Source organism: Doryrhamphus excisus, linkage group LG1 (assembly GCF_037039965.1).
Source record: "Doryrhamphus excisus strain RoL-2023G ecotype Guam linkage group LG1, RoL_Dexc_Guam_v1.1, whole genome shotgun sequence".
In the NCBI taxonomy this organism is placed as follows: domain Eukaryota; kingdom Metazoa; phylum Chordata; class Actinopteri; order Syngnathiformes; family Syngnathidae; genus Doryrhamphus; species Doryrhamphus excisus.
The window spans coordinates 162,677-178,549 of NC_136357.1; the positions used below are offsets into that span (position 1 = coordinate 162,677).

At 48.8% G+C, this 15,873-nt stretch overlaps 2 protein-coding genes across 5 annotated transcripts in view; both read left to right on the forward strand.

Annotated features, from left to right (window-relative positions):
- The window catches only part of dusp8a (dual specificity phosphatase 8a), a 39,891-nt gene extending 29,215 nt beyond the window's left edge, over positions 1-10,676 (forward strand). For all 4 annotated transcript variants that reach the window (XM_058074940.2, XM_058074941.2, XM_058074943.2 and 1 more), the window contains 4 exons: positions 5,293-5,459; positions 5,527-5,686; positions 7,279-7,402; positions 7,623-10,676. In XM_058074940.2, the coding sequence (XP_057930923.2) occupies positions 5,293-5,459; positions 5,527-5,686; positions 7,279-7,402; positions 7,623-8,838 (1,667 nt within the window). In that variant the 3' untranslated portion in view covers positions 8,839-10,676. The remainder of the gene's footprint in view (positions 1-5,292; positions 5,460-5,526; positions 5,687-7,278; positions 7,403-7,622) is intronic.
- Positions 10,677-13,085: 2,409 nt separating this feature from the next.
- The window catches only part of mob2a (MOB kinase activator 2a), a 38,240-nt gene continuing 35,452 nt past the window's right edge, over positions 13,086-15,873 (forward strand). Inside the window, exon 1 of the mRNA XM_058075457.2 lies at positions 13,086-13,689. Within this exon, the coding sequence (XP_057931440.1) occupies positions 13,673-13,689 (17 nt within the window). The 5' untranslated portion in view covers positions 13,086-13,672. The remainder of the gene's footprint in view (positions 13,690-15,873) is intronic.

The following is a 15,873-nucleotide window of genomic DNA, read 5'->3' on the forward strand; positions in this document are numbered from 1 at the left end:
CTCATGGATGGTATCTCCACCATCATAGGGCCACGTAGTGACACTCATGGATGGTATCTCCACCATCATAGGGCCATGTAGTCACACTCATGGATGGTATCTCCACCATCATAGGGCCACGTAGTGACACTCATGGATGGTATCTCCACCATCATAGGGCCATGTAGTGACACTCATGGATGGTATCTCCACCATCATAGGGCCACGTAGTGACACTCATGGATGGTATCTCCACCATCATAGGGCCACGTAGTGACACTCATGGATGGTATCTCCACCATCATAGGGCCATGTAGTCACACTCATGGATGGTATCTCCACCATCATAGGGCCATGTAGTGACACTCATGGATGGTATCTCCACCATCATAGGGCCACGTAGTGACACTCATGGATGGTATCTCCACCATCATAGGGCCATGTAGTCACACTCATGGATGGTATCTCCACCATCATAGGGCCATGTAGTGACACTCATGGATGGTATCTCCACCATCATAGGGCCACGTAGTGACACTCATGGATGGTATCTCCACCATCATAAGGCCATGTAGTGACACTCATGGATGGTATCTCCACCATCATAGGGCCACGTAGTGACACTCATGGATGGTATCTAGCACGGGATGGTATCTCCACCATCATAGGGCCATGTAGTGACACTCATGGATGGTATCTCCACCATCATAGGGCCACGTAGTGACACTCATGGATGGTATCTCCACCATCAGAGGGCCACGTAGTGACACTCATGGATGGTATCTCCACCATCATAGGGCCACGTAGTGACACTCATGGATGGTATCTCCACCATCATAGGGCCATGTAGTGACACTCATGGATGGTATCTCCACCATCATAGGGCCATGTAGTGACACTCATGGATGGTATCTCCACCATCATAGGGCCACGTAGTGACACTCATGGATGGTATCTCCACCATCATAGGGCCATGTAGTGACACTCATGGAATTATTTCTCCTCGTCATATTTTATTCTTATTAAATCTTCAGCCTTGCTCTTAAATAATCTCAATAAATCTAGATCCTCTAATATTTTCATATCTAAATTTCACATTCTAATGTGCAAATGTTCCAAATCTAATTTTCACATTTTTGTTTGTCATATTGTAACCCAAAAAATGTATAAAATTGCATCTTTTATCATTAAAATAATGATTGCATATTTGTAATTATGATTTTATGCTCATATTTAGATCTTCTCATAACATGAACGTTCTTTGTCCTTTTCTTAGTTTTTTCCATTCTTGCTGTTTTTGTTGATTTGTAAATGTCTTTGTCGGGATAGGATAGGATTTTTTGAATGTGCCACGAGCCAACAAAAAACAGTTGCGGCTCCCGAATGGCCCCCGCGCCACGCTTTGGATGCCCCCACTTACATGGATTGTGTCACATAACGCATCCATAAGAAGATGTTACGTTAGCATTTTCTGCTGAAACAGCAGTTTGTGCACCGGAGGACGAAGGACAGGTTCCCTACAGCCGCAATGTGAAAAGCCATGACATCACCAAAGGACTGTCCATCTCCCAAACACACACACACACACTGGGAGACGGACCTTTGTGGGCTGAGTGGGACATGTGTGCAATGATGTCATGTTGGGGGGGGGGGGGGCATTGAAATGCTAATGTGCCCTCCTGGGGTTGGGGGACAGCTGGAGGGACGCAGGGTGGCGTCATGTCTCCCCTGATATGAACCTTGGAGGGGTGCGGGGGGGCATTCAGGCAAATCAATGCCTGCAGGCTGTGGGGGGGTGTGGGGGTGTGGTCTCCATTGACATTTCGGAGAGGAGAGGGGCTTTGCTTGTATGGATAAAGCAGCGATTGTAGCGATGGGAGCCATGATGTAACGGCCCATTCAGCGTAACGGACAGACGCACGGCGTGCACGGCGGCCAACACGCTCCGCCGGCTTCACGCTAGCGTTCAACACTCCGCATCGGCTCCCAAAACTGCAGGGACCCCCATCCCAACATCTGCTGTTTGAAACGACTGGCGTCTAGCAAGATGAGCCGCGTCTTCACAAATGATGGATGAGGGAAAGCTGGGGGGGGGGGGGCAATAAGAAGTTGCATAAGCGATGAAATGGGCCGTGTCAAACGGAAAAAGGAAGTCACCGCTGGCGACACACTGCCCTCTTTCCCGTATCCGTACTTGCCTTTCAGCGCCCCGTGTTTATTTTCCACACGGACAAGATGACTCCAGCGTGGAAAAAGGTTTGGCTTCCTTTCACTGAGTGCTCATAAAGCAGTGGCTGGCGTGCAGCGCAGGGACGCCTTGATGCGTCCGTACGAACATGTCATCATGTTTGGCTGGCTAGGACAGCATGCGGGCGATGAACTCATCCTTCCCGCTTGACCTTCTGATGTCATGGACGGAGACAGCTGGGTGTGTGTGTGTGTGTCTGTGTCTGTGTGTGTGTGTGTCTGTGTGTGTCTGTGTGTGTGTCACAGGGTATTTTCAGTGACCTCATTGTGAGTCCCAAATGTCCCAAATTCTCCAATCTCATTTAAAAATCACATGGAAAAAATCAACTTGCTTATGACATTATTTTGGTAAAATTCCATCTTTATTTTGTTGGATTACATTTTTAATTAGAATGATGCTCCTTGGAAAATGGACACTTTTTTCTTGCTGCAATGTGACTCTATTTTGACTTTCTTTGAAATTTTTGTTTTGTTTCTCATCATATTGCAACTTTAAAAAAAGTTTTTTTCTTTCATATTATTCCATATTATTTTTCTAAAATTCCTACATTTTTTTTCTAGAGTTCACCTTTTTTTCTTTGAATATTTTGACTTTATTGGCAAATTATTGCTGATGTTTCATTTTTTGCCATTGTGTTTTTTTTGTTTGGGTTTCTTGTTAAGTGATATTTTTAGAATGTACACAAGCCGAGCGAACCCGCGGTTGCCTCTGTTCTTCCTGCTTGTCATGACCGCCTTGGGGGGGGCAATGTCACGTGACAATGACATGCTATCTCCGTGTGTGACTAACGCCTGTTAGCATTAGCAGTGAGAAACTTTGACGAGCAGGGAGGGGTCTGCAGAGACGTAATGCGACAGTCGGTCGGTTACGTTTGACTTGAGATGCCACATTCCACTAACGGTCACTCGTTCTTTTGACCATTCCGCTAACTGTCACTCGTTCTTTTGACCATTCCACTAACTGTCACTCGTTCTTTTGACCATTCCACTAACGGTCACTCGTTCTTTGGACCATTCCACTAACGGTCACTCGTTCTTTTGACCATTCCGCTAACTGTCACTCGTTCTTTTGACCATTCCGCTAACTGTCACTCGTTCTTTTGACCATTCCACTAACTGTCACTCGTTCTTTTGACCATTCCACTAACTGTCACTCGTTCTTTTGACCACTCCACTAACTGTCACTCGTTCTTTTGACCACTCCACTAACTGTCACTCGTTCTTTTGACCACTCCACTAACTGTCACTCGTTCTTTTGACCACTCCAGTAACTGTCACTCGTTCTTTTGACCACTCCAGTAACTGTCACTCGTTCTTTTGACCACTCCAGTAACTGTCACTCGTTCTTTTGACCACTCCAGTAACTGTCACTCGTTCTTTTGACCACTCCAGTAACTGTCACTCGTTCTTTTGACCACTCCAGTAACTGTCACTCGTTCTTTTGACCACTCCAGTAACTGTCACTCGTTCTTTTGACCATTCCAGTAACTGTCACTCGTTCTTTTGACCATTCTACTAACTGTCACTCATTCTTTTGACCATTCCACTAACTGTCACTCGTTCTTTTGACCATTCCACTAACTGTCACTCGTTCTTTTGACCATTCCACTAACTGTCACTCGTTCTTTGGACCATTCCACTAACTGCCAGTTAGTGGCCGACCACACAGTACGAGCCTCGCTACTGTACGACCTCCCATCAATCCAGGCACATTTCATTGGAATCGCAAGGATCTTTTAAATATTATGGGACTAGGCTATTAAAAAGTTATCATAAAAATCAGATGAGAAGAAAAAAATATTTAAAACCAAAGTTGAAATATTTGGAAAAAGTCAACCCGATGGGGGGGGTACATGTTCTTTCTGGAAGTACCTTCTTGGTCCGTGTACAGCTGTGTACTGCATACTGCGTACTGCTGTACTGCTGTACTGCTGTACTGCTGTACTGCACATGAAAGCGGCCCCTTGGAGCCTTCCATTGGGACCCCCCAGCTAGAAGGCCATGACTTGGGGAGATGTTGCCACACCTTTCCATACGCGTTGGTGTGATGTCATCCCTCCGCTGCTCCCATTAGTAGCAGCAGACTCCCATGGCGCTCCCCTTGCGGCCATTAATCACGAGGAGCCCCCCCAAGTTGACACCTTTGTGATTCTTTCTGCTTACCTGTTTATTCGCCCCAACCGGTCCTGCTGACGCGGCGCTTAGCACGAGAGCAGGCAGGCTTGCGTTTCCAGCGGCTCTAGCGCGTCTGCCGCTTTGGGACAATGATGTCATGTCTCGCTCACGCTCGCTCCGGATTGGGTCAGGCGGCCTTCAAACCAGATTAACAACTCATCTTTCCAGCCAGCCTGGAGAGTTCCTTGAAGCAGCCCCCCCCCCGTTTCTCTACTGTCGTCTGTGAGGTCATTACCCACACGCTACACACCCCCACCTCCACTGGCCCCCGCACTGCAGTTATACAACCACAAGGCTGCAGAGCAACCACGAGTGTTGGAACAGGATGGCGTCCTGCACCCAAATATTGGGAGTCATTGAGAGTGAAGAGCAAGATTATGACATCATATTTTCACATTGACTCTTTAGCGTGCGCGTGCACGTGCGCGTGCATGGGAAGGGTCACACTGTGCTCATCAGCGGGATGTTACTGGGCCTCCGTCCTGGCCCCCGCACCTGTGGCCTCTCTCATTCCCCCGGCCTGACGCAATGCACTTCTGCAGGACATGAGCTCATGCAGGAAACACACACACACACATACACACACACACACATACACACACACACACACACATGCCAAAAGTGGAGCCGCCTGCCTCTTAAAGGGCCAGACAAGCACATTCCTGGCCACCCTGCAGTTAACCTCACACAGAAGAACAAGGGAGCCTCTTCTCAGGGCCCAGGATCACCTCTTAAGTCTACAAAGCCCTTGTTTACTCTGCTAACGGTGCAGGTTGGGGGGGGGGGGGGTCAACTCAGGAGACCTGGCAGAAACCCCCTTATGTCGTCTGACTTGAGTGTTGAAAACCAAGAGAGCGAGAACCTGACTCTTGCCTCGTTCTTTGTCTGCAGGAGGCTTTGCCGCTTTCTCCTCCTGCTTCCCCGGCCTGTGTGAAGGGAAGCCGGCCCCCGCACTTCCTGTGAGCCTGTCCCAGCCGTGCTTGCCCGTGGCCAACGTCGGGCCCACCCGCATCCTGCCGCACCTCTACCTGGGTTCGCAGAAAGACGTCCTCAACAAGGTTGGTGCTGAGATGAAGCCCCCGCTGGAGGTGGCCAGCCCGTGCTCAGGTCATCTGGTGTCTGCAGGATCTGATGCTTCAGAACGGCATCACGTACGTGCTGAACGCCAGCAACACCTGCCCCAAGCCCGACTTCATCAGCGAGAGCCACTTCATGCGCATCCCCGTCAACGACAACTACTGCGAGAAGTTGCTGCCCTGGCTGGACAAAACCAACGAGTTCATCGGTAAGCTGGAGGGAAGCGCCGGCGGTCGGCGGAACACGCCGGAAGGTTTACGGGCGTGGGGGTGGGCGATGCTGCGGGTTTTGGTGGCATCTCCGTAGCAGCGGAGCGTAGTAAGTCTAGGAAGGAGAAGAAAAGCGTGCATTGAAGAGGAAACGACGACCAAACTCACAAATGTGCAAGAATAAAGTTGGCATTGGAAATAAAATGAAATCAAGAGCTTCTAGCGACTCAAAGCCGTTAGCACGGCGAGCCCTTCCGCCTGCCTTCCTTCCTTCCTTAGCCCCGCCCCCCCATCTTTGCTGCTTTTTCTTCCTAAATGACCTTTTTACAATGCCAGCCACAAATGGCCCTCAAGCTGCACTTTGGACACCCCGTATATCACACCATATATCAACATAGACATACATATGTATAGTATATGTTTGTGTATATATGTCTATGTGTATATACGTATATACGTATATATATATATATACATTAGTAAAAAGCAGCTAATTAACATAAAGGAGGACTGTAAAATATTGATGTAAGGTATTAGTATTCAATACTAATACTAGCCTTGGTATCACCTGGTATGTACATCCATCCATTCATATGTACATTCATCCATTCATATGTACATCCATCCATATGTACACCATCCATAGTACATCCATTCATATGTACATCCATCATAGTACATCCATCCATATGTACATCCATCCATATGTACACCCATCCATATGTACAACCATATGTCCATCCATAGTACATCCATCCATAGTATATCCATCCATATGTACATCCATCCATTCATATGTACATCCATCATAGTACATCCATCCATATGTACATCCATCCATATGTACATCCATCCATTCATATGTACATCCATCATAGTACATCCATCCATAGTATATCCATCCATATGTACATCCATCATAGTACATCCATCCATATGTACACCCATCCATATGTACACCCATCCATATGTACATCCATCCATATGTACATCCATCCATTCATATGTACATCCATCATAGTACATCCATCCATAGTATATCCATCCATATGTACATCCATCATAGTACATCCATCCATATGTACATCCATCCATATGTACATCCATCCATCCATATGTACATCCATCCATTCATATGTACATCCATCATAGTACATCCATCCATAGTATATCCATCCATATGTACATCCATCCATATGTACACCCATCCATATGTACACCCATCCATATGTACATCCATCCATATGTACATCCATCCATATGTACATCCATCCATATGTACATCCATCCATATGTACATCCATCCATATGTACATCCATCCGCCACCCTTTCCCTCCCAACCAAATGAATCCATGTAAAGTTAGCTTTGAAGGAATATCGAGTAGCACATGTTGTTGCCTTCAGATGACCTCTGGTCTTCCAGGAAATGTCAGCTTTCTTTCTTTGGGAGGAGTCAGGTGGTGCTGATGGTGCTGATGGTGCTGATGGTGCTGACGGTGCTGACGGTGTTGACGGTGTTGATGGTGTTGACGGTGCTGACGGTGTTGTGTTGGTGCCAGACTGGACTTACCCGTTTCTCTCCTCCCACAGACAAAGCCATGGTGTCAAACTGCAGAGTCATTGTGCACTGCCTGGCCGGAATCTCGCGCTCGGCGACCATCGCCATTGCATACATCATGAAGACCATGGGCCTGTCATCAGATGATGCCTACAGGTAACCTTGCTCCTCCCTTCCAGCTGAGCTAAGGTGTCACCCGGCCCCCCGTCTACGGTAAAGGTGTCTGTCGCCACAAGACCTGACTGGATTACACCTGAAATCTTGTGGCTAAGCAAAGTTGGGAAAAAGTCAAGTCGTGCAAGTCCAAGACCCGCGACTCGCAGTGAAAACCAAACCATTTGCCTTTTTTCAATGCAGTCCTGTTTTCGCTCGACAGGTTTGTGAAGGACCGGAGACCATCCATATCCCCAAACTTCAACTTCCTGGGCCAGCTGCTGGAGTTCGAGAAAGGTCTGCGACTACTCCAAGCTTTGACCTCAAGCGCCGACGACAAGCTCTCCCAAGGCAACGCCAAGCTCGATGGCGTCAACTCGTGTTTTGAGATGAACGGTCACCAGAGCGGCTGTGACTCCTCCGGGACAGAGCCACAGAACCCACCCGAAGCCAAGATAGCGTTACCCACTTCCCTCCAGCAAGGCTTCAATGGCTTGCACCTCTCCGCAGACCGGATCTTGGACACCAACCGTCTGAAACGCTCCTTCTCCCTGGACATTAAATCCGTGTACGCCCCGAACAGGCCGCATTCTGCTGGCCTGGCGCCAACGCGCTCGGAAGACGTTCCCAAGCTGTGCAAACTGGACAGCCCGGGAACGGGCACTTCCAATGGCGTTTGCTCCCAGTCCCCCATCCTGAACAGTCCCTGCTCCTCGGACTCGCCCTTCCCCTCACCGGGCAGCGCGGGCAGCGTTGGAGGTTTGGGGCACGGGGGAAGCGAAGGAGTCCATCGGCCCGGTTCTTCCTCATCCAGAGCCAGAAGAAAACTCAAGCACGTCTCTGTTAGTTCGCCGGTCCATTTCCAACACAACCCGCCCCAGTCCCTCAGCCTGTCTCTGGACCAGAGGAGCCCAGGCATGGACGACAACCTGAAGGGTTCCCTGCTCCTGTCCCTGCCCTCCATGGGGTCCGAGGCCATGTGGACCAAGCACAGAGACACGGTCCAGGCCACCACCCCAGTTACTCCCGTCACCCCCACCACCGATGCCCCCTGGCACTTTGGGGCGGAAGAGGGAGGCGAGATGGAGCTCGGCGGTGGAGGGGGGGGTGGGAGAAGCGAGGCGTCTGTGAGATTTGGGAGCAGCTCGGCGTACATGGCGTTCGGGTGCAGCGAGGGAGTACGGTTACGGGACAAACCTCCGAAAGAGAAGCCCTCGGCGCCGCAGCGAGACAAGCGTGACTTCACGTCATCGTCCTCGGTGACCACGTCCAACGGCACCAACGGCGGCGGCTCGGCCTCGGAGAAGCAGTTCAAGCGTCGCAGCTGTCAGATGGAATTCGAGGAGAGCATCTCAGAGACGCGTTCCCGAGAAGAACTGGGCAAGATCGGAAAGCAGTCCAGTTTCTCCGGCAGCCTGGAGATCATCGAGGTATCCTGACACATCAGAGACAACAAAAGAGACCTGCTTAGACGGGTCTCTTTCTGCCTCGGCGGCGTTCAGGACTCCCAGCTGAGAGACGGACCGAGCAAAGCGCTTGACGAGCAGACACGGCTGGACAGGGACGACGTCTTGACGCGCCGCGTACCGCAACACCACCTTCCTGGAGTCGCCGGGGTGCAGGAGAGCCGGGGCCGCAGGTGCTCCACGGAAAGCACCTGGCATCCGGATCTCGGAGAACAACTCGGACACAAACTGCCTGCCTGTGGTCAAGTGTAGTCGTAGTTCCAGTGGGCGTCGTAACTCCTGGTCTGAACCCCAAAGCGTCCAACGGCCTCAAAAGCTCAGCCCACGTTGCCCCCGCCCCCATCCTTGTGGTGTGAACGGCCCCTACCTGCCATTGCTCCTTGTCACCACACGGGGGCCCCACTGAGCATGCTCCATGAACGTCTGGCAACACAATCCTATATCATACAATACAAATATATAATATGTATAGCAATTTTAATGGACCTTCTTTCTCCTTTTAATTTATTGTTCATTCTGGTAATGAGAAATAATATAATATTTGTGGATTGATTTCCTTTTTCTTTGTTGAATGATTCTTATTTGCTGTATGGTATTTATAAACGCATACGAATACACAGAAATTCAAGCAAGCAATATATGTGCTCTTCCTTTCTTCGAGGAGAGTGATATATATGACTCGGAATCTGCATTGCGGGGGGGCGGGGGGGTCAGACAACACTAGGGACATCTTCAACGTATGGCTTTACCACATCAACGTTTCCCCGCATGGCACTGGGGCTTGCGTAACGACAACTTGATGCAAATCGTACGAGTGGCCCTCGTGAAGCCCCTTCCCACAATGCCCTACACTGTACGCCATGGGTGTCCAAAGTGCAGCCCCGGGGCCCGTTTGGGTTTTGGGGGGTTTTTGACAAAAGGAAAATAGAAAAACATCTTAAATTTTTAAAGAAACGTCACAATTTTACACAAAATATGAGGGAAAATACTTCATTTTAGTAGCATACAGTTGAAATATATATTTTGGAAATGTTTTTTATTTATTTATTTGTAAATTGTTACGTTGATTATGGGGATAAAGTCCAAATATGACAGTAAAATGATACTATAAGAAGAATGTGTACCAACAAAGTACAAATACATGGAAAATGAAAACAATTGGGGGGGGGCAAAGACATGCACTTTTTTAAAGGACAACATGTTGCTGTACAAACTATCATTTTTCACCATGTGGCCCTCGAGGGGGAACGTTTGGACACCCCTGCTGTATGCACTTGTTCTTTTACACACGCACGCACGCACGCACGCACACACACACACACACACACACAGCTTTTTCTTTCCTTCTCAGGGGATCCTTGAGTGAGCCAAGCCCAGCACATCAGCACATCAGCACATCAGCACATCAGCACTCGCCCTCCTGGTGCCAGACGCTAATTTATTCCTCATCTTGGCTTTGGAGCCATTTCTTTATGATGCTAGTTCTGCTCGGCTCTCGAACATCGAATCCCTCCTCCGTGTTTTTTCAATTGTTATTATTATTTATAACATTATGTAACAAATATGATGCAGGCTGTCCCATTTGCTAAATCTGTTGTCCTTGAATGATTACTCTTATTATTATTATTAGTATCATCATTGTTATGGTTGTAAATAGCAACGTGGAAGAACACTGATGAGTTTTTCAAAGAAAATCCTGACTCCCAGGCTGCTTGATGCTAAAATACCTCAGGTTCTATCGAAAGGCTTTTCCTTCTCCTGTACATGTTTGGTGAAAATGAGACAAAATACAGACATGACAAAATACAAACGCTGCGTCTCCTTTTTCTTGCTATTTCAGGTTGGGGGGGGGCAATTCCTGCACGCTGTGATGGCATCTCAAGCCTTAATACTATTGGTTTGATGCCAAGCACAGCGTCAGTGACTTTACTTCCTGGCCCTCAGGTTGTGCTTCCGTACCTGTTGGGCTCGTCCAGAGGGGCCAAAGAGGCCCCTTGCTGATTACTTGCTGATTCGTTGTTCAGTAACTACTCCAAATGTATGTGCCTGAGTTATTTGTTCTTACTAGTTCCTCGGTAACTACTGCGTTTCTGTGTACCTTGTAAAGTAAGACCAAAACTTCAAACTTCCGCGTTAAACAAGAAAGCTTCTGGTTTCTCAATAATGCACTTTTTGGATGGACCGCATGTTCCTCTCTGACCTTCCTATCTCGTTTTAGCCTCATCAGGCTGGATGTGGCGGAATGGGAACATATCGACCCCCGGGTGGCCCATTATTGACGAGAGGATGGGTTTCAGGAAGTGACCTTGAGCGGCTAAAAGGAGCACCTGACCGAAGGCCGGCTCCATTTCCCACACTTGAGCACATGGGTGGTGACACCCGGCCCCTAAAGAGTTTGTAAACAGCTCAGTGGCTGCTTCGTATCTTCATACTGCACGCGTGATGCATTTAGGGCCTGAGTGGAATCGATGGAGCGTTCGTCGCTTCTTCTTTCATGATGAATCCTATGCTCCCTTATCAAAATATAAAACGCCCCGCCAGGACAATAATCAGAACTTTTTTGGGTGGAAAGGCCAGAACGGGACGACATGCAATGTCTGAAGGGCCAGAGAGTGTAAAGCGTTTGGGAAGGCCCGTTTTAGCCAATACTGGATTCGAACATCTCATCGTGAAGGTCAGTGATTGTGATTGGTCGGGGCAAGCAGTATTTGCACCGGTCACCCTTTACCCCACACCGCCACCATGTGGCCATGTGTGGCGGACCACTCCGTGGGTTACTGCCAATCATATCTGTAACCACGCCTCCTTTGGAGCTGATTGGAGGACACCAAGGCGCCAAATAGCCAATCATTAGGCTCTGCCTCCTGTTCACAGGGCTTCAATTCTCAGTGATCAGCTGATCTGGTCAGCTGGTCAGCTGATATTTATAGACAAAGTGTGAGGGAAGGGGATGACATTTCACACACTTGACTCCATGGCAGGAGTTTAACGCCCTCCATGGCAGTAGTTTGACGCCCTCCATGGCAGTAGTTTGACGCCCTGCATGGCAGTAGTTTGACGCCCCCGCGTTACATCATACATACAAGTACATCCAAGCTACCTCAAACGGCAAAGCCCAAGAACGCGGTGGAGGCCTCAGCACTGGGAGGGCCGTGTAGATGATGCCGAGAGGCCGCCCCAGAGAGGCGGGGCAGGGGCCCTACTGCAGATGACAAGACATAAAACACACTTTGTTCTCCTTCGGAGGCCGGCCTATGGGAGCTCATTTATGACCATTTGGCCCTCCGTTGCTGTACAGGAAGCGGCTGCCAGCCGTGGCGCTCCACAGTCGGACAGTCGGAGGTCAGTGCACATGGACGCCCCCCGAGTGAGAAATATGGACTGCTTGTGACATTTCCCTGGCTCCGGTTTCCTCATGATGAACACTCGCTGTGGACACCAGCGTTAAGCGTTTAGGGCAGCAGAATGCCAAGAACACGTGAAGAAGATGGACTAGTCATCGCATGTGCTTGGCCCACAGGTGTGAATGATTTTTGTATGGCCTAAAGTCAGCTGGGATAGGCTCCAGCTCACGGATGGATGATGATGTTTGCTGCATGCATCCTTTTCTTTCCAGGGTGGAGACCACAGTGTGAGAATAAAATAAATGTCCAAAAGGATCCAAAAGGATCCAAAAGGATCCAAAAAGATCCAAAGATCCAAGCCCATGCGTTCATTTTTTCAGGAATCCAAAATATCAGACTGTTTCTTTCTGAAGATGAGAAACAATGACGTCACACTGACGTCACGACCCCTCACGTTGCTAACAGCGCATCCAATCACATTGCTCCCGTCGCCGTGCTGCCGACGGCCGCTAGAGGGCGTATTTGCACGGCCTTCCTCGCATTATGAGCTCATATATTAGGCGTTATTATCCATTGTCCGTTTTTACTGCAACGCAGTGACCTTTGCGGTGCATAACGAGAGCAATACAGCGCATTTGACGCTATACGATGAAAAGCGGTTAGCGCCTCTATATTTTTAATATGACGTTTCCACAGGTTTGTTAACACTGAGCACGAAAAAGCAGTGAAAAGTGTCGCTCGAACTTACGTTTGGTAAATTCGCTTTCTCGGCTGCTGCCGGAAGCGACTTTTATTTCATGATTGAAGGCGGAAATTCATAACGAATCACGCACATATTGCATCGATGACAGCGGTATTGCCGGCACGTATTCCTAACATGCATGACTAAAAAGCGGCAGGAGATCGTACACTTCAAAGCATCAAATGCTCCAGAGGCTTTTCACTGGCGTCAACGTCCCGTAGGCTCACGCACGGGAGCGCCACAGCGGAGCGCCACAGCGGAGCGCCGTGTTTACTTCCGGACGTCGACGTGAGAGCGCTTCGCCGAGCAGCGACAGCAGCAGCCTCGCCGGAGCTTCGGGCTGTCAGCGGCGAGCTTTCATGACGGAGCCGACCGGCGTCGATCAGCAGCAGCCCGGCCTCCGTTCCGCAGCGGCCGGACCCCGCGAGCCTCGCCCGGCTCCGAGCAGTCCGATACTTGAGTCCCCGCTTCAGGGCTACCCGCGGGTCCGCGTCTTCACGGTCCGAGCTAGCCGAGGAGGAGCACGACAAGGACAACCACTCCGAGTGTGAGCGCCGCTCCTGCGTGTGAGGCAACGGACCCCCGGGGGAGGGCGACGGGACTCCGGAGGCGAGGGAGCCGGGCAGCGAAGGGAGTCGACCGGTCGAAGTGAGGGGTCGCCGCCGACTCCTGGCGTTATCCCCTGCTAGCTAGCATTAGCCGAGCTAGCTCCGACAGCACCATGGACTGGTTGATGGGGTGAGTACACACGCAGCCGCCTCTCCTTTGACAGGTCGCCTGCGCACTCATGACGTTCGTTATTAGGACTTATTATTTGACATTTTCCCAGTAGACTGTCGTGTTGAATTCTCACACGTTCCAATATAAAGTCATGATATTGCTGGAAGCGAATAGCACGTCGCTTAGCCTAGCCTAGCCTAGCCGGTGAGGCTAGCTCGATAGCTAAGCTGGCAGTGGGCTTCACCTGCAATGATAAACACACCAAATGTCAGCAAGGATCCGGAGGCTTATCGTGGCATACTTTCCCACGTTTGAGTATTTCTTGCTAGCATGGCAGCACCCACATCGGACCCTGACGGTGTCTTTGTCGAGGACGGTTTGCTGGAGGGAATGCTTATTTATAGCAATGATTAACGCAGCAAAGTGGCTAACATTAGCGGACTTCCGGCTAACGCGGCTGTAGAGCCTAGTTGGGTTTCTGCCCCCACGCAAGGTGCTCCTTCCCGGGCCGCCTTCTTCTGCTATCCCCGTTAGCAGCCGAGCCAGCCCGCATGTACCATCAACGTCATCGCGGACGGGAGATGTAAAACATGCAAGACGATGTCAAGTAAATAACTATATGTTGAAATATAGTCTGCAAGTGGCCACCACCGCTAAAGCATCCATTGTCAGCCAACTGGTCCAGCAAGTCATGTCTGTTAAGATGTGCTGTCTTATATTCTGTACAGTCATCCTCGTTGCTCTGCATTGAGATGCATGCTTTGGAAATGTGCTAGGTGGAAATAACAAATGATTACACGTTTATTTTGTTGCACTGTAGGGTGTCTCAAGGTAAGTGGGCTTTTTTCATTCTTTTGGCTGGCACAGAGTAGGCAGGGCAGAGGAAGGGTGGACGGCTGCCTTCTGAGCGGCGTCCTCACCATGTGACGTTTTGGCTGAGATAACATTCAGCAAAAACAGCAACAACAGCACGCATGCACCTACAGTATCAGAGGAATTCATATTCATACTCATGAGTACTTCTGGAGGAAGTCAAGTCAGGCCTCATTTGCTTCTTCACACATTTTTGTATTTTTATTGCAACTTTTCCACTGAATGTTTTATTGATTTAAAATATTAAATACATCAAAAACCTGTTTAGAACGTCTTAACATTATTAGAGCCCTCTAGAGTTGAAATAACACCCCTATAGTCACCTTTACACTCTGATTACCCAATACAGCAGACATTCCAAGAGCAAAAAAGCCATTTTAGACATAAAGAAGACTACGGCTGCAAAGTTTCCATCAGGGATTTTCATTAGTGATGATTGGTAATGATTGCCTTTTGTGAGATCATGGAAACCTGCGATAAAAGTCCGGTTTCTGTGCGTTTCACCTAACATCACAGCGGTACTTCTCAAATAGTACTTGCAATGGTAGGGCAGACCTGCCAGCATGTACAAATGACTTTCGCTTGTACTTCTGTATAAGTGACAAGAATAAAGGCTCGTTCAATGTACAGTTGTATTTTACTCAGCAGTTTGACTCTAGAATACGCTCGTACGTGTCACAGCTCCATTTTGTTGCTTTTTCCTGGTTTCAGTTTCAAGTTAGGGCTGTACAGTACAAATAGATACGTATATATCAGTTTCAAATGGGGTGGGGGGAGGAGGGGGCGTGAATATATTTCTGTCCCCTTGAAGTGGCATGATGGAAAACCCAGAGCTAGTTGCAGACATCTAGTGGTCAGTGTCGAACACGACATATCATCACAGCAGTTTTCAATGCATCTTCTGCCTTCATGCCTTATTTGTATTTTTATGCTTGTAAATGTTATTTCTTGTGATTGTATACATGACATTTTCTTCAATATGCACAATTTTTGACTATTATTGGCAGTATTCATGAAACAGCTGCTTCAGTGGTTCAGGAGGTCGAGCACGTCGACCAGAAACCAAATGTGGTGGTTGATTAGAGCCCTCTCAACATGAAATAACACCCACATAGTTACCTTTACGATGGTATTACCCAACATTATGGGTATAATCAGAGAAAATGAGACCTAAATGAGAATCATGGTTATGTGTGTTGCAATAAATGTCTCTGAGGCGTGTGGACAGGAATTGTCGTCTGGCTTTTCGGGGGTGTATGGTTGCCTGTGTCGTGGTTGATGGATGATGTGGATGATTATGTTGTTATTATTTTTATTGTGCCGCTTGCG